The sequence below is a fragment of the Oncorhynchus keta genome, chromosome 10 (genome assembly GCF_023373465.1).
Source record: "Oncorhynchus keta strain PuntledgeMale-10-30-2019 chromosome 10, Oket_V2, whole genome shotgun sequence".
Lineage (NCBI taxonomy): Eukaryota > Metazoa > Chordata > Actinopteri > Salmoniformes > Salmonidae > Oncorhynchus > Oncorhynchus keta.
Window position 1 is genome coordinate 32,814,646 of NC_068430.1, and position 14,891 is coordinate 32,829,536.

At 43.3% G+C, this 14,891-nt stretch overlaps 1 protein-coding gene across 1 annotated transcript; it reads right to left on the reverse strand.

The window, feature by feature from the left end:
• Positions 1–1,274: 1,274 nt before the first annotated feature.
• p3h1 (prolyl 3-hydroxylase 1) lies at positions 1,275–9,651 on the reverse strand. The gene is made up of 15 exons (XM_052526868.1): positions 9,064–9,651; positions 6,867–7,019; positions 6,351–6,540; positions 6,123–6,254; positions 5,839–5,978; positions 5,526–5,615; positions 5,343–5,395; positions 4,644–4,765; positions 4,383–4,510; positions 4,126–4,221; positions 3,717–3,867; positions 3,450–3,567; positions 3,103–3,178; positions 2,845–2,985; positions 1,275–2,655 (listed from the first exon to the last, which is right to left on the reverse strand). The coding sequence occupies exons 1-15, from the start codon at positions 9,526–9,528 to the stop codon at positions 1,915–1,917; spliced, it is 2,796 nt and encodes a 931-aa protein (XP_052382828.1). The 5' UTR covers positions 9,529–9,651; the 3' UTR covers positions 1,275–1,914.
• Positions 9,652–14,891: the final 5,240 nt, after the last annotated feature.

The window sequence follows — 14,891 nt, forward strand, 5'->3', positions numbered from 1 at the left end:
TGATTGTCTTGACAAGGAACCCTGGATATGGTTATTCTGTTGTTATGTCCACGGAACATCCATGATTGTTCTGTTATCTCCATTCATTTCTATGAAGATAACCATTAATTGATCAATTTCAAACTGTTCACAACCAGTATGGCTTCCAGACTGCCAACACCATGGAAATGTGCTTTGAATTGGAATGTTCATTCTGTTCATTCTAATTCTGTAGGGAAACTCAGCAGCTCATCTCACTTCCCCAAAGACCTTATCATGACCTGATACAGCTCAACTATTTAAAACTAAGAAAGTGGTCGTAGGGTGGAGCAGCATTTTGATATAAACAGGATCCTAAGAGAGGAGATACTGTAGCTAACTAACCAGAGATCAACAACAGACATGTTGGCCAGGGGCCATCTCAATAGTCTGAACAGGCTTTCATACAACTTATGTTGGTCTCCTGGGAGTTCAAATTACCTCCACAAAGCCATAACAAAATCATAGCTATGATTTAAGGAGTTACCGGACCGGACCCTAAGGATGAAGTTAAACCCTGAGGGTCCATACATACAACATATTCAGTAGAAAGAAAAGTGTGTGTTGTCTGATGTACATGAGATGGCATGGCAGTTCCTCTCTGCCACCTAGTGTTCTCTTAAGTTATTACATGAAAACGCAACACCAATGTATACTGGACAAAAATATAAACGCAACATGCAACAATTTCAAGTTCATAGAAGGAAATCAGTCAATGTAAACAAATGCATTAAGCGCTAATCTATGGATTTCACGACTGGGCAGGGGCATAGCCATGGGCACCCATTTGGGAGCAAGATCCCCTCACTGGGAAGCCAGACCCAGCCAATCAGAATGAGTTTTTCGGGAAACAAAAGGACTTTATTACAGACAGAAGTACTCCTCAGCACCCCTCCACAGACGATCCCGCATGTGAAGAAGCAGGATGTGGAGTTCCTGGTCTGCAGTTCTGAGGCCAGTTGGATGTACTGCCAAATTCTCTAAAATTACGTTGGAGGTGGCTTATCGTAGAAAAATGAACAAATAGACATTCCTTCAGTCAGCATGCCAATTGCATGCTCCCTCAAAACTGTGGCATTGTTGTGTTGTGTGACAAAACTGCACATTTTAGAGTGGCCTTTTATTTCCCCCAGCACAAGTTGCACCTGTGTAATTAATGATCATGCTGTTTCATTAGCTTCTAAAAATGCTCACTACCAGGGATGTAAACAAATTTGTGCACAAAATTTGAGCGAAATAAGCTTTTTGTGCATATGGAACATTTCTGGGATCTTTTATTTCAGCTCATGAAACATGGGACCAACACTTTACATGTAGCGTTCATATTTTTGTTCAGTATGAAAACATGACTTTTTTAATGTATCCACATGAATCGAAGTTTCAGTCTTTCCTGGGGTTTTTTTATCTCTTTTTGTTGGGAGATTATATCTTTCCATTCCTGAGGCAAAGAACTGTTTATTTAAAATCAGTACAAAATAGCACAGAGAATTCCAAATCATTACACAAAAGTAACACTATAAAAACAACACAGATTGTTCACATGAGTCTGGGATATGAATTTAAAGGTGGTTACTATTTAGCACTTTGTGACAAATGCATTTGTGAAATGCACTATACAAATCCAATTTGATTGGTTGATTCATTGATTTGATTGATTGGTTGATATCAGCCATCAGAGTGAGTTTGCAGTCCCTTGGTATTATGGTATGGCTTACATTACAACACCTTATCCTGGTTCATTTTTCACCGCCACTGGGCAGACAAACAACATCCAAAACAATATCCAACAACTACATATCTTTATCCAGCACACCCACAGAGAAAACCTTAGCAAATATATTCAAACGGTAGAAAAATAGAGACACCACAGAGTAAGAGTCACAGGTGCTGTTGGTCTCATAGCTCAACCTTGTCTGTCTGTGAGTCCGAGGCTGATTTGGGGTCAGTTTTAGAGTCCTTGGAAACCTTTTTGACAGGGGCTTTCTCTGCCTTCTTTGTAGCTGGCTTCTGCTCTTTTTTGTCTGTCGCTTGAGGTTTCATTTTGCTTTCTGCATGTTTGACGTTTGTTTTTGCTGCTGGTTTAGCCTTGGCTTTGTCCCCTGCTTTAGCCGCTGTTTTAGTCGTCGCTTTGGCCTTTGATGCGTCGGCTGCTTTGGCTTTCGTTTTGACCGCCTCTTTCAACATAGGTTTTTCACCCTCTTTAGCAATTTGTTTTTCTGCCCGATTCTCTGTCGGCTTCTCATCCTTTTTATCTTCTGGGTTATCAGCTGGGTTTTCAATGACTGTTTCTGCTGGTTCCTCAGGCTTCTTCTCTGCTGGTTCCTCAGGCTTCTTCTCTGCTGGTTCCTCAGGCTTCTTCTCTGCTGGTTCCTCAGGCTTCTTCTCTGCTGGTTCCTCAGGCTTCTTCTCTGCTGGTTCCTCAGGCTTCTTCTCTGCTGGTTCCTCAGGCTTCTTCTCTGCTGGTTTGTCATCTGGTTTGTCTGCCTGCACCTGTACTGGGGGTGCAGCTTGACCAAGAAGCACAGCCTGGTCAGGAAGTGTGAGCTGTGGCTCGGAGTTCTCTGTCTTTGTCTCTGTGAACTCTGCGTCCGTAGGAGTGGAGAACATCTTCAGCATCTCTTGAGCTTGGATCCGCTCCTGGAGACACACACAGACACACACACACAAATTAGCTAAGACTGAAGCAAGAGAAACTGATGAAATGTAGATGAATCAATAAGTGGAAAGCATTGCTCTCTCCCTCTCTCAGATTACAAAACAATATATAGCATGGTAGAAACAAAGACTATACTTAACTCCAGATGGATTGACTAATAGATATTTTACCTTCTCCTCGTGTTTGGGGTCAAGGGTGAACCACAGGGCCACAGCACACCTCTGTCCCTTAGTGACCGCTCTCACGCCATGAGGATTCTCCTCCCCAGCCCCAAAACCAACCACACGACCACACTGAGGACGCACCTCCGCCTGGGCAACACAGGGCAGTGACATCAGTCATCATACGGTCAATTAACTTACACCTTAGAGTAAATCAACTGTTTTTACTCTGCATCCCTCAATCCTTCATCATTGATTGAAACTTACTGTGACAGTTTTGGCATCCAGTTCAGTGAAAATGAAATCTCCTCCTTCAAAGTCATCATTTAGATAGAGGATGGCGCTAAAACACAACCGGAACAAGAGAAGGGTCTTAACGACAGTGGTGCATGATGAGACTTGCTGCTGATACCTATGTTATAAGCATATGCCGTGTGTGTGTGTGTGTGTGTGTGTGTGTGTGTGTGTGTGTGTGTGTGTGTGTGTGTGTGTGTGTGTGTGTGTGTGTGTGTGTGTGTGTGTGTGTGTGTGTGTGTGTGTGTGTGTGTGTGTGTGTGTGTGTGTGTGTGTGTGTGTGTGTGTGTGTGTGTGTGTGTGTGTGTGTGTGTGTGTACCTGTAGTCTCGGTGTGTGTATGCGGGCGGTTCTTTGATGCACTTGTTGAGCTCAGAGACCAGAAGGCAGTTGTCTGCATGAACCGGGTGACTCAGGTCGTCACGGTCATCCTGCTTCTCTGTACAGACAGGGGAATGGGAACATATCTTACTGTATGTCTATATACTCATACAGACAGGTGGTTAATGTGGGGTTAAATGCCCCATCTTGGATTCGATATACACAACAATACTGTCCCCTGAGGGCCGTCGTAGTGGAGTTTCTCACCGTCGATGGCGGAGCGGCAGACCAGGTGGGAGTAGGAGAAGTAGAGAGGAGAGTCCAGACGGAAGTACGACTCCAGGACCCTACGTACCTTCTCACTCATGTCGAAAAACAGACGGGCACTCTTCAGGGGCACAGTTCCCTCCTGTCCAAACTGTAGAACAGGACAATATCATCAGAAATAGGTGCTTTCTTATAGACAACTCACTGGTAACTGTACATGGATGCCATTAGGCTGAGGCTTTAGAAAGGTTGGAGATAAAGCTGAGGCTAAGAGATGAAACTAGTTGGGGGTTGGGTTTGGGTGAAGTTGACCATGCTGGTTTAGAGTCAGTGTTGGCAGTGCTGGGCTGGTGGTGTTTTGGTTATGGTTGGGTTATCAGGGCTTTAGTGTGTAGGGTCAGTGATGTACCTTAATAGCCTTGAGGACTGTGATTCCTTGGAAGCTCTCGCTGGGGGAGTGTGGGGAAGGAAGGCCTCGGTACCCATCACCTTTCAGCACAGCCGCCTGACAGACAAACACACACACAGCATCAGCACACACAATGACAGAAGCATGCACACAGTTTTAACACACAGACCATCAGAAGCTCACGCTCCAACACACAGTCAACATACACACACACAATAACACACAGACAGATAGTCCTGACCCGGGCTCCCACTCACATTAGAGAGGCGGGTGAGCTCCCTGCACTCGCTCTCCGAGATAAATCCATCCAGTAGAACCCTCTGAGACCCATTCAGCTGCTTAGACGACATGGTAATCTTGATGTCATCAAACAACAGAGGACCACCTGGAAGGGAGACAGGGGAAATGAATATAGAGTGTACAGTCAGAGTGTGCTAGACAGTCCACTGACATTCCCAAACTTCATGCTGTGACCCTCCAAAAAACTATGGACAAAGAATGCTGTCAGGAAATCTTACCTTCTCGTACGATCTTGGCAATATCAGTAGACTCCTTATTCTTCTCCTCCACCATAGTTTCAATCTCCTTCATCAGATTCCCAATCTCCTCAGTGATCCTTGCTGCAGTCTCCCTGTCTGCCCTGCAGAGGGCGCCAAAGAAGAGGTTACAAGAAAAACATTTTTTTATTTTTTTATTTAACATTTAACTAGGCAAGTCAGTTAAGAACAAATTCTTATTTTACAATGACGTCGTAACACTCCCCTAACCCGGACGATGCTGGGTCAGTTGTGCGCCGTCCTATGGGATTCCCGATCACGGTCAGTTGTGATACGGCAGGGTAGCCTAGTGGTTAGAGCGTTGGACTAGTAACCGGAAGTTTGCAAGTTCAAATCCCCGAGCTGACAAGGTACAAATCTGTTGTTCGGCTCCTGAACAGGCTGTTCCAAGGCTGTCATTGAAAATATGAATTTTTTCTTAACTGACTTGCCTAGTTAAATAAAGGTAAAATTAAATTAAAATAAAAACAGCCCGGGATCAAACCAGGGTCTGTAGTGACGCCTCCAGCACTGAGATGCAGTGCCTTAGACTGCTGCGCCACTCGGGAGCCCCAAATTAATGGGGAGCAGATCCTAGTCTGATATTGAGAGCATGCATGTACTAGTGGAGGCTGGTGCACAGGATAATTGTAATGACTTGAATGTGTGTGTTCCTCTTACTTCTGCTTCTCTCTCAGTTTGAGGGGCATAATGTCTGCAGGGGTCCAGGAATCCTGCAAAGGAAGGGGAAGGATGTGAGATCATACATGCTAAAACCAACCTGACATCAGTCCCCTATCAGGGTGATGTCTTGCTGGTAGAAACAGTGAGACACAAGAGAAGATAAGAGACATGGTAACCTACTGGATCAACAAAGGTGATTCCAAACACTTCAAAAGCAAAGTAAAGCAGCTCCTTCTCCAACAGGGACTGCTGAATGTGCTGTTTTACCACCTGGGAGGGAAAAGAGATGGAGAGAAGTGGGTTGGAGGCATGAGGGATAGGTAGGAAGGTGCAGGTTTTGTTTGTTTATTTGTTTGTTTGTTTTTGTGTTTGTGTGTGTGTGTGTGTGTGTGTGTGTGTGTGTGTGTGTGTGTGTGTGTGTGTGTGTGTGTGTGTGTGTGTGTGTGTGTGTGTGTGTGTGTGTGTGTGTGTGTGTGTGTGTGTGTGTGTGTACCTGTCTAGCAGGTATGGCTGCAGCCTTGTCCTCTCCCAGCACAGCGGAGTAGTAGGCCAGGTTCTGATTCATTACCTCCTCTTCTGGGTGGAACAGCAGGTAGGTCTTAGTACACTCTATGGCCTGTTCATACTTTTCACCTGATGGGGGGTTGAGAGAAAGAGAGACATCAAACAGACAGACGAGCAGACAGCCGGGCAGAGGACACATTGATTTGTGAAAGCAAAATCACCCTGATTCTAAGAAGGCATGTAGGTGCAGAGTGAATAGGGACTGAGACTCACTGTTGTAGTAGGAGAACTGTAGGTAGTTGAAGTGGGAAGGGAGGAAATCCTCAAATGGCTTGTCCTTTCCTGCAGTGGAGGCTAGCTCCACAGAACAGCTCTGCTTACAGTTCAGAATCTGCATGTAGTGGTCTGACAGTGACATGGGCAGACACAAGAGTACAAGGTTGAAGCTTTTATCCAACATGTTAGCATGGGGTTCTTTTGGGATTTAGTCTGTCTTAACACCTGTCATGGACTGGAAGAGGTCAGCACTGTACTCCATGTAGTTGTATCCGTCGTAGTCGTAAGCTCCTTCGCAGAGCGCCCGGCACTCCTGGTCCGCGCTGAAGTAGTCTTCCACCGCTGCCTCAAAGTGGTCGATGGCCAGACCGAACGAGTCTGAGCTGTAGTACCGCTTCCCTGCAAGGAACTCTGCCTGGGAGTTAGAGTAAAGAGCAAAGCAGGGAGTCAGCAGCCCAGCCACATTCTAATTCAACCCGTTGACCCTACCCAACCTGGTGCCAATAAGGTCCCTTTCCCCTGTCCCAAATGCTTGGCAGTTCCAAGTAGGCAAATTGTTAAGTGGTTACAGTCTGACTATGTGCAGTTCCAAATGTTGTAAATGGTATATAGCTGGTCCATTGTTCCTGGGATAACTGATACATTGTCACTAGAATAACTGGTACATAGTTACCGTTATAACAGGTGCATTGTCACTGGGATAATGGGTGCATTATTGGGGATTAGTGGTGTCAGTCTCACCATGTGAGGCCAGGCCTCAAGGTCTTTAAAGTCTTCCTCCTGTACTCCGGACATCATCCTGTAGTAGTCCAGGTTCTGCCTCATCTCTATGTGGTCTGGGTTGGCCAGGAAAAATGTGTTGGCCGCTGCCACAGCCTTATCCAGCTTATTGATCTACATAGGGAAGAGAGATATTTAGTGAACAAATCATTAATACAGCATACTGTATCTGTCGAATAAACCTTATACACATTGTGACTCCAAAGGCTTCCCTAAATGCTCCACGTCTCAGAAGTATTTTACAAGACCCCCTGGAATGGTGTAAGAAATGTGTGCAATCACCAACATGCTGTTTTCGGAAACTAGTCAATCTCCTATTTAATATAGTAAGTAGTCTTCAATCAGGGGCCATATGTCTCTTTTATAGTTGTTGTTTAACTTAAAGGCCCAGTTCAGTCAAAAAATAAAAATAATTCTGGGAGTTTCCATAGAATGCCAGCAAAAAAAGCCTCCATTTACATGTTGCTTATGAGTGCATTTCACACTACTTTTGGATTATAATTGTAATTTAAGGCTTGTATGAATGTCCTGCTTAACATAATGTTTGTGTCATCATCACAAATCAACTGCATTATACATAAAAACATAATCAACTTTGTCTTCAACCAGTAAAATGGCTCTTTGATTGCTTTTGCTACAGCCAATGACGTTAGCAGTCTAGCTAACAATTGCTGCGTCCAAAATAGGTCATCTTAGCGACTGCAAATATAATCAAATATAATCTTAGCGACTGCAATAATACCAACATGTAAGCGTATAAGAACGCAAAAGGTGTTTTTGTTTAGAAGTAATAATTATGTTAACGTACGCTATATTAAATGGGGGCAGATGGGATGGCAGTCTTTCTGCATCCTTGATTTGCACACACCCATACCTGACAAAGTCAGTAAGTGGTGTACAGAAACAAACACTCACAGTCATAATTATTCCTTGAGAAATTACTCTTTGCTCAGAAGCAATTTTTTTTTCTTTTTTTACCATTTTAATGGATAACATTCACAGTAAGGTATTTAATTGTTATCCAGAAATTATTTAATATGGAGTTAAAAACGACTGCATTGGAGCCAATATGTAAGCCATAAGGCCTACATATTTTTTCCCATATCTATTGAAATTCGTAAACAGGCTATGAATATGACCTTTGACATTCAGGAACATTTTATAGGCTACATGTATTTAATTTATAGGGCCAACTACTCTTATTACAACGTAATAACAATTTTATAAACAGACAACACATAAATATATACATGTGTCGCGTTCGTCATAATGATCGGACCAAGGTGCAGCGTGGTAAGCGTACATTCTTCTTTATTATAAGAACGAACACAGAACAAACGAACAAAATAACAAAACGAACTGTGAAGCTAATATGAGTAGTGCAGACAGGCAACTAAACATAGAACAAGAACCCACAAACACAAAAGGGAAAATGGCCACCTAAATATAATCCCCAATCAGAGACAACGATTAACAGCTGCCTCTGATTGGGAACCATATCAGGCCACCATAGACATAAATACCTATACCTACAAAACCTCTAGACATACAAAACCCCTAGACAATTCCAAAACTAGCATACCCACCCTCCTCACACCCTGACCTAACCAAAATATAAAGAAAACAGAGATATTAAAGGTCAGAGCGTGACAACATGACTATTCTGTCAAAAGTTGAATAAGTTCTTGAATGGCACAGTAGCATGCATGAGATCTACGGCGCATGTTGATGACAAGCCCCAAAATCGAGAAGAATCCAGTGTAGGACGTAAATTGTCTACACAGCTAGACTCCACCTAGAGACGTGGCACGGCCGGCTTGGCTTGGGGGGTTGGGGAAAACAGAGCACTTATAGTGAACGACTTGCTTCTTAGTGTTAGTTTCAATGAAATTGGACAAAATAAAAAGTGACATTGCTCTTATATTGACATGCAAGTGTGGTTGATAAATGTGCATGGTAGACCACTTCAAAAAGTGCAATAAGATGACGCAGGCGAATCTTATCCACAACATTGAGGCTACTTACTGGCTGTATTTGTTTCAAGCCTATGCAATGTCTGAACATTTATTATGCAAAGAACCTATATTGTCGACTCTTTTCACGATGAAATATATGAACATTTATTATGCATAGGACCCATTTGATCGACAATTTTTACCTTGAAGTATGCGACTTGAAGATAATTGTAAGGGGTTCTCTTCTTAAACTCGAGGTCCACATCTTCAGTGATTTTATGGATAGTTGGTGGTCCAATTTTATCACTTTCACAGGTATTTACACAATCAGCCCTTTTCATAATTTTTTGAAAAAAACCAAGATCTTCCACAGAGCCAGCGCCTGGTATTGTCACAACTATGCTGGATAAAGGCTCTCCGAAAGCGCTCTGGTTTGCACAAATTATCCGGCAATGCGCCTTCACCCTGCGTATCGCAGCCTTGTTCCGAAGCGCCCGCTCCATGTTCAGGATGACCGTCATCCAGTCGCCCTTGTAGTATGCTTCTACCGCTGTGTCGAACAGCAGATCATACGGCTCGAGAATAACATTACTACTGAGCTGCACATCCGAAAGGCCATAAGAGATGAGGCAAACGACTAAAATCGCTAAACCCAACCGGCACTCCATTCTGGAAAATGGGGCCTCTACGTGGGATGGTAAACTGGAAAAGAGCACTCGTCGGTAGAGAGGGGAACTGGAAGTTTATCCGGGGCTGCAAACTTCTGTCGGGGGTGGAGTTAACGCAGAACCGCTGAGCTGAACAGCCCACGGCGCCCAGCGCCCCTGTTCATTCTGCCGCAGCAGCTGCAAGACAACATCCAGGTCCAGTAGAAAAATAATAAATTGCTCATATCCAATTGCTTGACTTCACTATTACAGTGTGATAACATCGCAGAAGAAAAATAGGCACAAAGTCTCACAACAATTTTGGTGTAGGTCACGGTTTCCCAAATGGCAGCCAATTATTATATATATATTTTTATTTAACCTTTATTTAACTAGGCAAGCCAGTTAAGAACACATTCTTATTTACAATGACGGCCCACACCGGCCAAACCTGGACGACGCTGGGCCAATTGTGCGCCGCCCTGTGGGACTCCAAATCACTGCCGGTTGTGATACAGCCTGTATTTGGCCCAAAACATTTTCATTGTTGGATATACAAGACTGTAAAAACACCAGGAATTCAGCTACAAGTGATTTTAATTTTGGAAATCTGTTCCCACACATAGTTCTAATAGAGAGACATGTGATCATATACAAATGTAAGCAGGGTTTGAAATTATTATGTTTTATTCAAATATTATATCTGTTGGCTTTAAATGGCAGAATATCTAATGTCAAAATGAATATTCTGCCATGGCTGAATTTCTGTAATTCAATGCTTCCCATGTCTCCCCCTTCTGGCTTTTGGGATAAAATTCATAGTGCAGTTACAAAATTCATATGGCAAGGTAAGCAATCCCAGATAAAATTAACAAAAAGGTAGGAAAGGGGAAGATGAAGAAGCTGAGGAAGTTCTTCACCCTACTCTGATGATAATTTTTCTCTGCTCATACAAGAGTAATACAGGCCTAGTACATAGTGGTGGAAAAAATACCCAATTGTCATACTTGAGTAAAAGTAAAAGATATATATATATATATATAAGTATATATATATATACTTGTATATACCTTAATAGAAAATGACTCAAGAAAAGGTGAAAGTTGCATGGTAAAACACTACTTGAGTAAAAGTCTAAAAGTATTTGGTTGTAAAGTATCAAAATAAAATGTCAAACATTTTTTAACTGGGCATGTCAGTTAAGAACCAATTCTTACTTTTAATGACGGCCTAGGAACAGTGGGTTAACTGCCTGTTCAGGGGCAGAGCGACAGATTTGTACCTTGTCAGCTCAGGGATCTGAACTTGCAACCTTCCGGGTGCTAGTCCACTGCTCTAACCATTAGGCTACCCTTCTGCCCCAAATGAAAAATATACTTAAGTATCAAAAGTAAAAGTGTACATCATTTCAAATTGCTTATATTTAGCAAACCAAATGGCACAATTGTATTTTTTTTTTAGTACACTAATTTGGAGAGAAAAATTATTTAAATTCTGATATATCAGGGGGTGCTGCAGCACCCTCAGCACCCCTACTTCCCACAGATATTACTATCCGTCCCAAACCTTAAATACGTAGTATTTTGAGGCACTAGCATTTCGCATCATTCTAAATTGGTTTATACACGATTCTTCCGCCCCCTGGTTGAGTAAAGAGATAAATATGCTGTCTCCTATTGCCATGGAAGAGGTTGTCTTCACGGATATATTTTTAGAAAAGGCTGTAACGTAACAAAATGTGGAAAAAGTCAAGGCGTCTGAATACTTTCCGAATGCACTGTACGCATGTATAAGCCATATACCCACTTTTTGTCAGTGGGCATTGCATATACTCACTTCTTAATCCCTATTGATGCACATCAAAGTAGTGTAGTGTCGGTATAAGACTTATCAATTCTGTAGTACAATAGAGAAATCATACACAAAGTAGCCTACACAATCGCAAAGCACGTGAATTATATTTCTACCCTTACCAACTGGGGCGGCCCATCAGGAAGTCCAGGATCCAGTTGAGAGGTGTTTAGTCCCAGGTTCCTTAGCTTATTGATGAGCTTGGAGGCCACTATGGTGTTGAACGCTGAGCTGTAGTCAGTGAATAGCATTCTCATATAGGTGTTCCTTTTGTCCAGGTGGGAAAGGGCAGTGTGGAGTGCAATAGACATTGCATCATCTGTGGATCTGCTGGGGTGGTATGCAAATTGGAGTGGGTCTAGGGTTTCTGGGATAATGATGTTGATGTGAGCCATGACCAACCCTTCAAAGCACTTCATGGCTACAGACGTGAGTGCTACGGGTCGATAGTCATTTAGGCAGGTCACCTTAGTGTTCTTGGGCACAGGCACTATGGTGGTCTGCTTAAAACATGTTGGTATTACAGACTTGGACAGGAAGAGGTTGAAAATGTCAGTGAAGACACTTGCCAGTTTGTCAGCTCATGCTCGCAGTACACATCCTGGTGATCCGTCTGGCCCTGCGGCCTTGTGAATGTTGACCTGTTTAACTTCTTATGGCTGGGGGGCAGTATTGAGTAGCTTGGATGAATAAGGTGCCCAGAGTAAACTGCCTGCTACTCAGGCCCAGATATGCATGTTATTCGTAGATGTGGATAGAACACACTCTGAAGTTTCTAAAAGTGTTTGAATGATGTCTGCTAGTATAACAGAACTCATATGGCAGGCAAAAACCTGAGAAAAATCCAACCAGGAAGTGGGAAATCTGAGGTTTGTAGGTTTTCAAGGCTTTGCCTATCCAAGATACAGTGTAAATTTGGTCCGATTGCACTTCCTAAGGCTTCCACTAGATGTCAACAGTTGAACCTTGTTTCAGGCTTCTACTGTGAAGGGGCGCGGCCGTGAGAGCGAGCTGCGTTCCCTTTCATTACTAAAGACAAAGGAATTGTCCAGTTGGAACATTATTGAAGATTTATGATAAAAACATCCTAAAGATTGATTCTATACATCGTTTGACATGTTTCTACGAACTGTAATATCACTTTTTTGACTAGTGCTCGCACCTTGTGAATTTGGATTTGTGAACTAAACGTGTAAACAAAAAGGAGGTATTTGGACATAAATGATGGACTTTATCAAACAAAAGAAACATTTATTTTGGAACTGGGATTCCTGGGATTGCATTCCGATGAAGATCATCAAAGGTAAGTGAATATTTATAATGCTATTTCTGACTTCTGTTGACTCCACAACATGGCAGGTATCTGTATAGCTTGTTTTGGTCTCTGAGCACTGTACTCAGATTATTCCATGGTGTGCTTTCGCTCTCAAGCTTTTTTAAAATCTGACACAGCGGTTGCATTAAGGAGAAGTATATCTTTAATTTCATGCATAACACTTGTATTTTCATGAACATTTATGATGAGAATTTCTGTAAATTGATGTGACTCTCTGCAAAATCACTGGATGTTTTGGAAGTGAAACATTACTGAATATAACGCGCCAATGTAAACTGAGATTTTTGGATATAAATATGAACTTTATCGAACAAAACATACATGTATTGTGTAACATGAAGTCCTATGAGTGCCATCTGATGAAGATCATCAAAGGTTAGTGATTCATTTTGTCTCTATTTCTGCTTTTTGTGACTCCTCTCTTTGGCTGGAAAAAATGGCTGTGTTTTTATGTGACAAGGCACTGACCTAACATATTTGCATGGTATGCTTTCGTCGTAAATCCTTTTTGAATTCGAACACTGTGGTGGGATTAACAACAGGTTTATCTTTAAAATGGTGTAGAATACTTGTATGTTTGAGGAATTAAAATTCTGTTGTTTGAATTTGGTGCCCTGCACTTTCACTGGCTGTTGTCAAATCGATCCCATTAACAGGATTTATGCCGTAAGAAGTTTTAAAGGACTAACTCACATCGGCTGCGGAGAGTGTGATCACATAGTCTTCCGGGAACAGCTGGTGCTCTCATGCATGTTTCAGTGTTATTTGTCTCGAAGTGAGCATAGAAGTAGTTTAGCTCGTCTGGTAGGCTCTTGCCACTGGGCAGCTCTCAGCTGTGCTTCCCTTTGTAGTCTAATGGTTTGCAAGCTGTGCGTCAGAGCCGGTGTTGTGCATCCTTCAGGGCCTGGAACGCCGCCTCTATGTCCTTCGTCCATCTGGGGTAGTCGCGCCTTCGTTAAGTCTGTGAGGGGAAAAGTTATTGTGGCAAAGTTAGGTACAAATCGACTGTAGTAGCCTGCTAACCCCAGGAATGATTTTTTTTTCTTGGGGCTTCACATTTCCCATCCCTATCTGACAGCCCAGGTACTCCACCTCGGCGTAGCCCAGCTCGCACTTATGGGGGTTCACGGTCAGACCTGCATCCCTTAGCACATCCATCACTGCCTGTAACCTACAAAGATGGGACTCCCAACTGTCACTGTGCACAATATTGTCATCCAAATAAGCAGCTGTGTACTCACTGTGCAGCCGTAAGACGCGGTCCATGAGTCGCTGAAAGGTCACTGGTGCCCCGTGGAGCCAGAAAGGAAGAACCCGGTAGCGGTATAGTCCCACCCTCGGGGTGGAAAAGGCCGTCTTCTCCCGGGAGGCCGCTGCCAACGGCACCTGCCAGTACCCCTTCGTCAGGTCCAACGTGCTGACGTATCTCGCCCTACCCAAGCAGTCGATCAGTTCGTCCACCCGGGTATGGGATAGGCGTCGAACTTAATGACCTCGTTCAGGCCCCGGAAGTCATTGCAGAAGCGGACGGTTCCGTCCGGTTTCGGACCAGCACTATAGGGCTAGACCACTCACTGTGGGATTCCTCCAGTATCCCCATCTCTAGCATTGTCGTCACTTCCCGCTGGACCGCCACCCTCCGGGCTTCTGGTATCCGGTATGACCATTTACGCACTTTTTCTCCCGGTGTCACGCCTTGGTCATTGTATCTTGTGTTTTTGTTATATGTTTGGGTAGGCCAGGGTGTGACATGGGTTTATATGTTGTATTTCGTATTGGGGTTTGTATTAATTGGGAGTGTGTATTATTAGGGTGTGTCTAGTTAGGCTTGGCTGCCTGAGGCGATTCCTAATTGGAGTCAGCTGATTCTCGTTGTCTCGGATTGGGAACCGTATTTAGGCAGCCTGAGTGCGTTGTATTTCGTGGGTGATTGTACCTGTCTTAGTGTTAGTCACCAGATAGGCTGTATGAGTTTCATTCGTTTGTTGTTTTCTTCTTCCGTTATTTCATGTACCGTATTAGCTTCATTAAAAGTCATGAGTAACCTACACGCTGCATTTCGGTCTGACTTACTTCAAACAACAGACGAATATCATTACAGAATCACCCACCACGATTCACAGACCGAGCAGCGTGTGAACTGGCAGGAGCTAAAGGAGGACGATATGGACGGCAGAAGCAGGGATTATACGACGTG

Bases quoted from the DNA above. Each gene is read 5' to 3' on its own strand.
- p3h1 (XM_052526868.1), bottom strand. From the start codon at position 9,528: ATGGAGTGCCGGTTGGGTTTAGCGATTTTAGTCGTTTGCCTCATCTCT. The intron at 7,020-9,063 runs GTAAAAATTGTC...TTCCCTATGTAG, and splicing joins TTCAAGTCGCATACTTCAAG to ATCAATAAGCTGGATAAGGC. The intron at 5,396-5,525 runs GTAGGTTACCAT...CTTCCTTTGCAG, and splicing joins GAATCACCTTTGTTGATCCA to GATTCCTGGACCCCTGCAGA.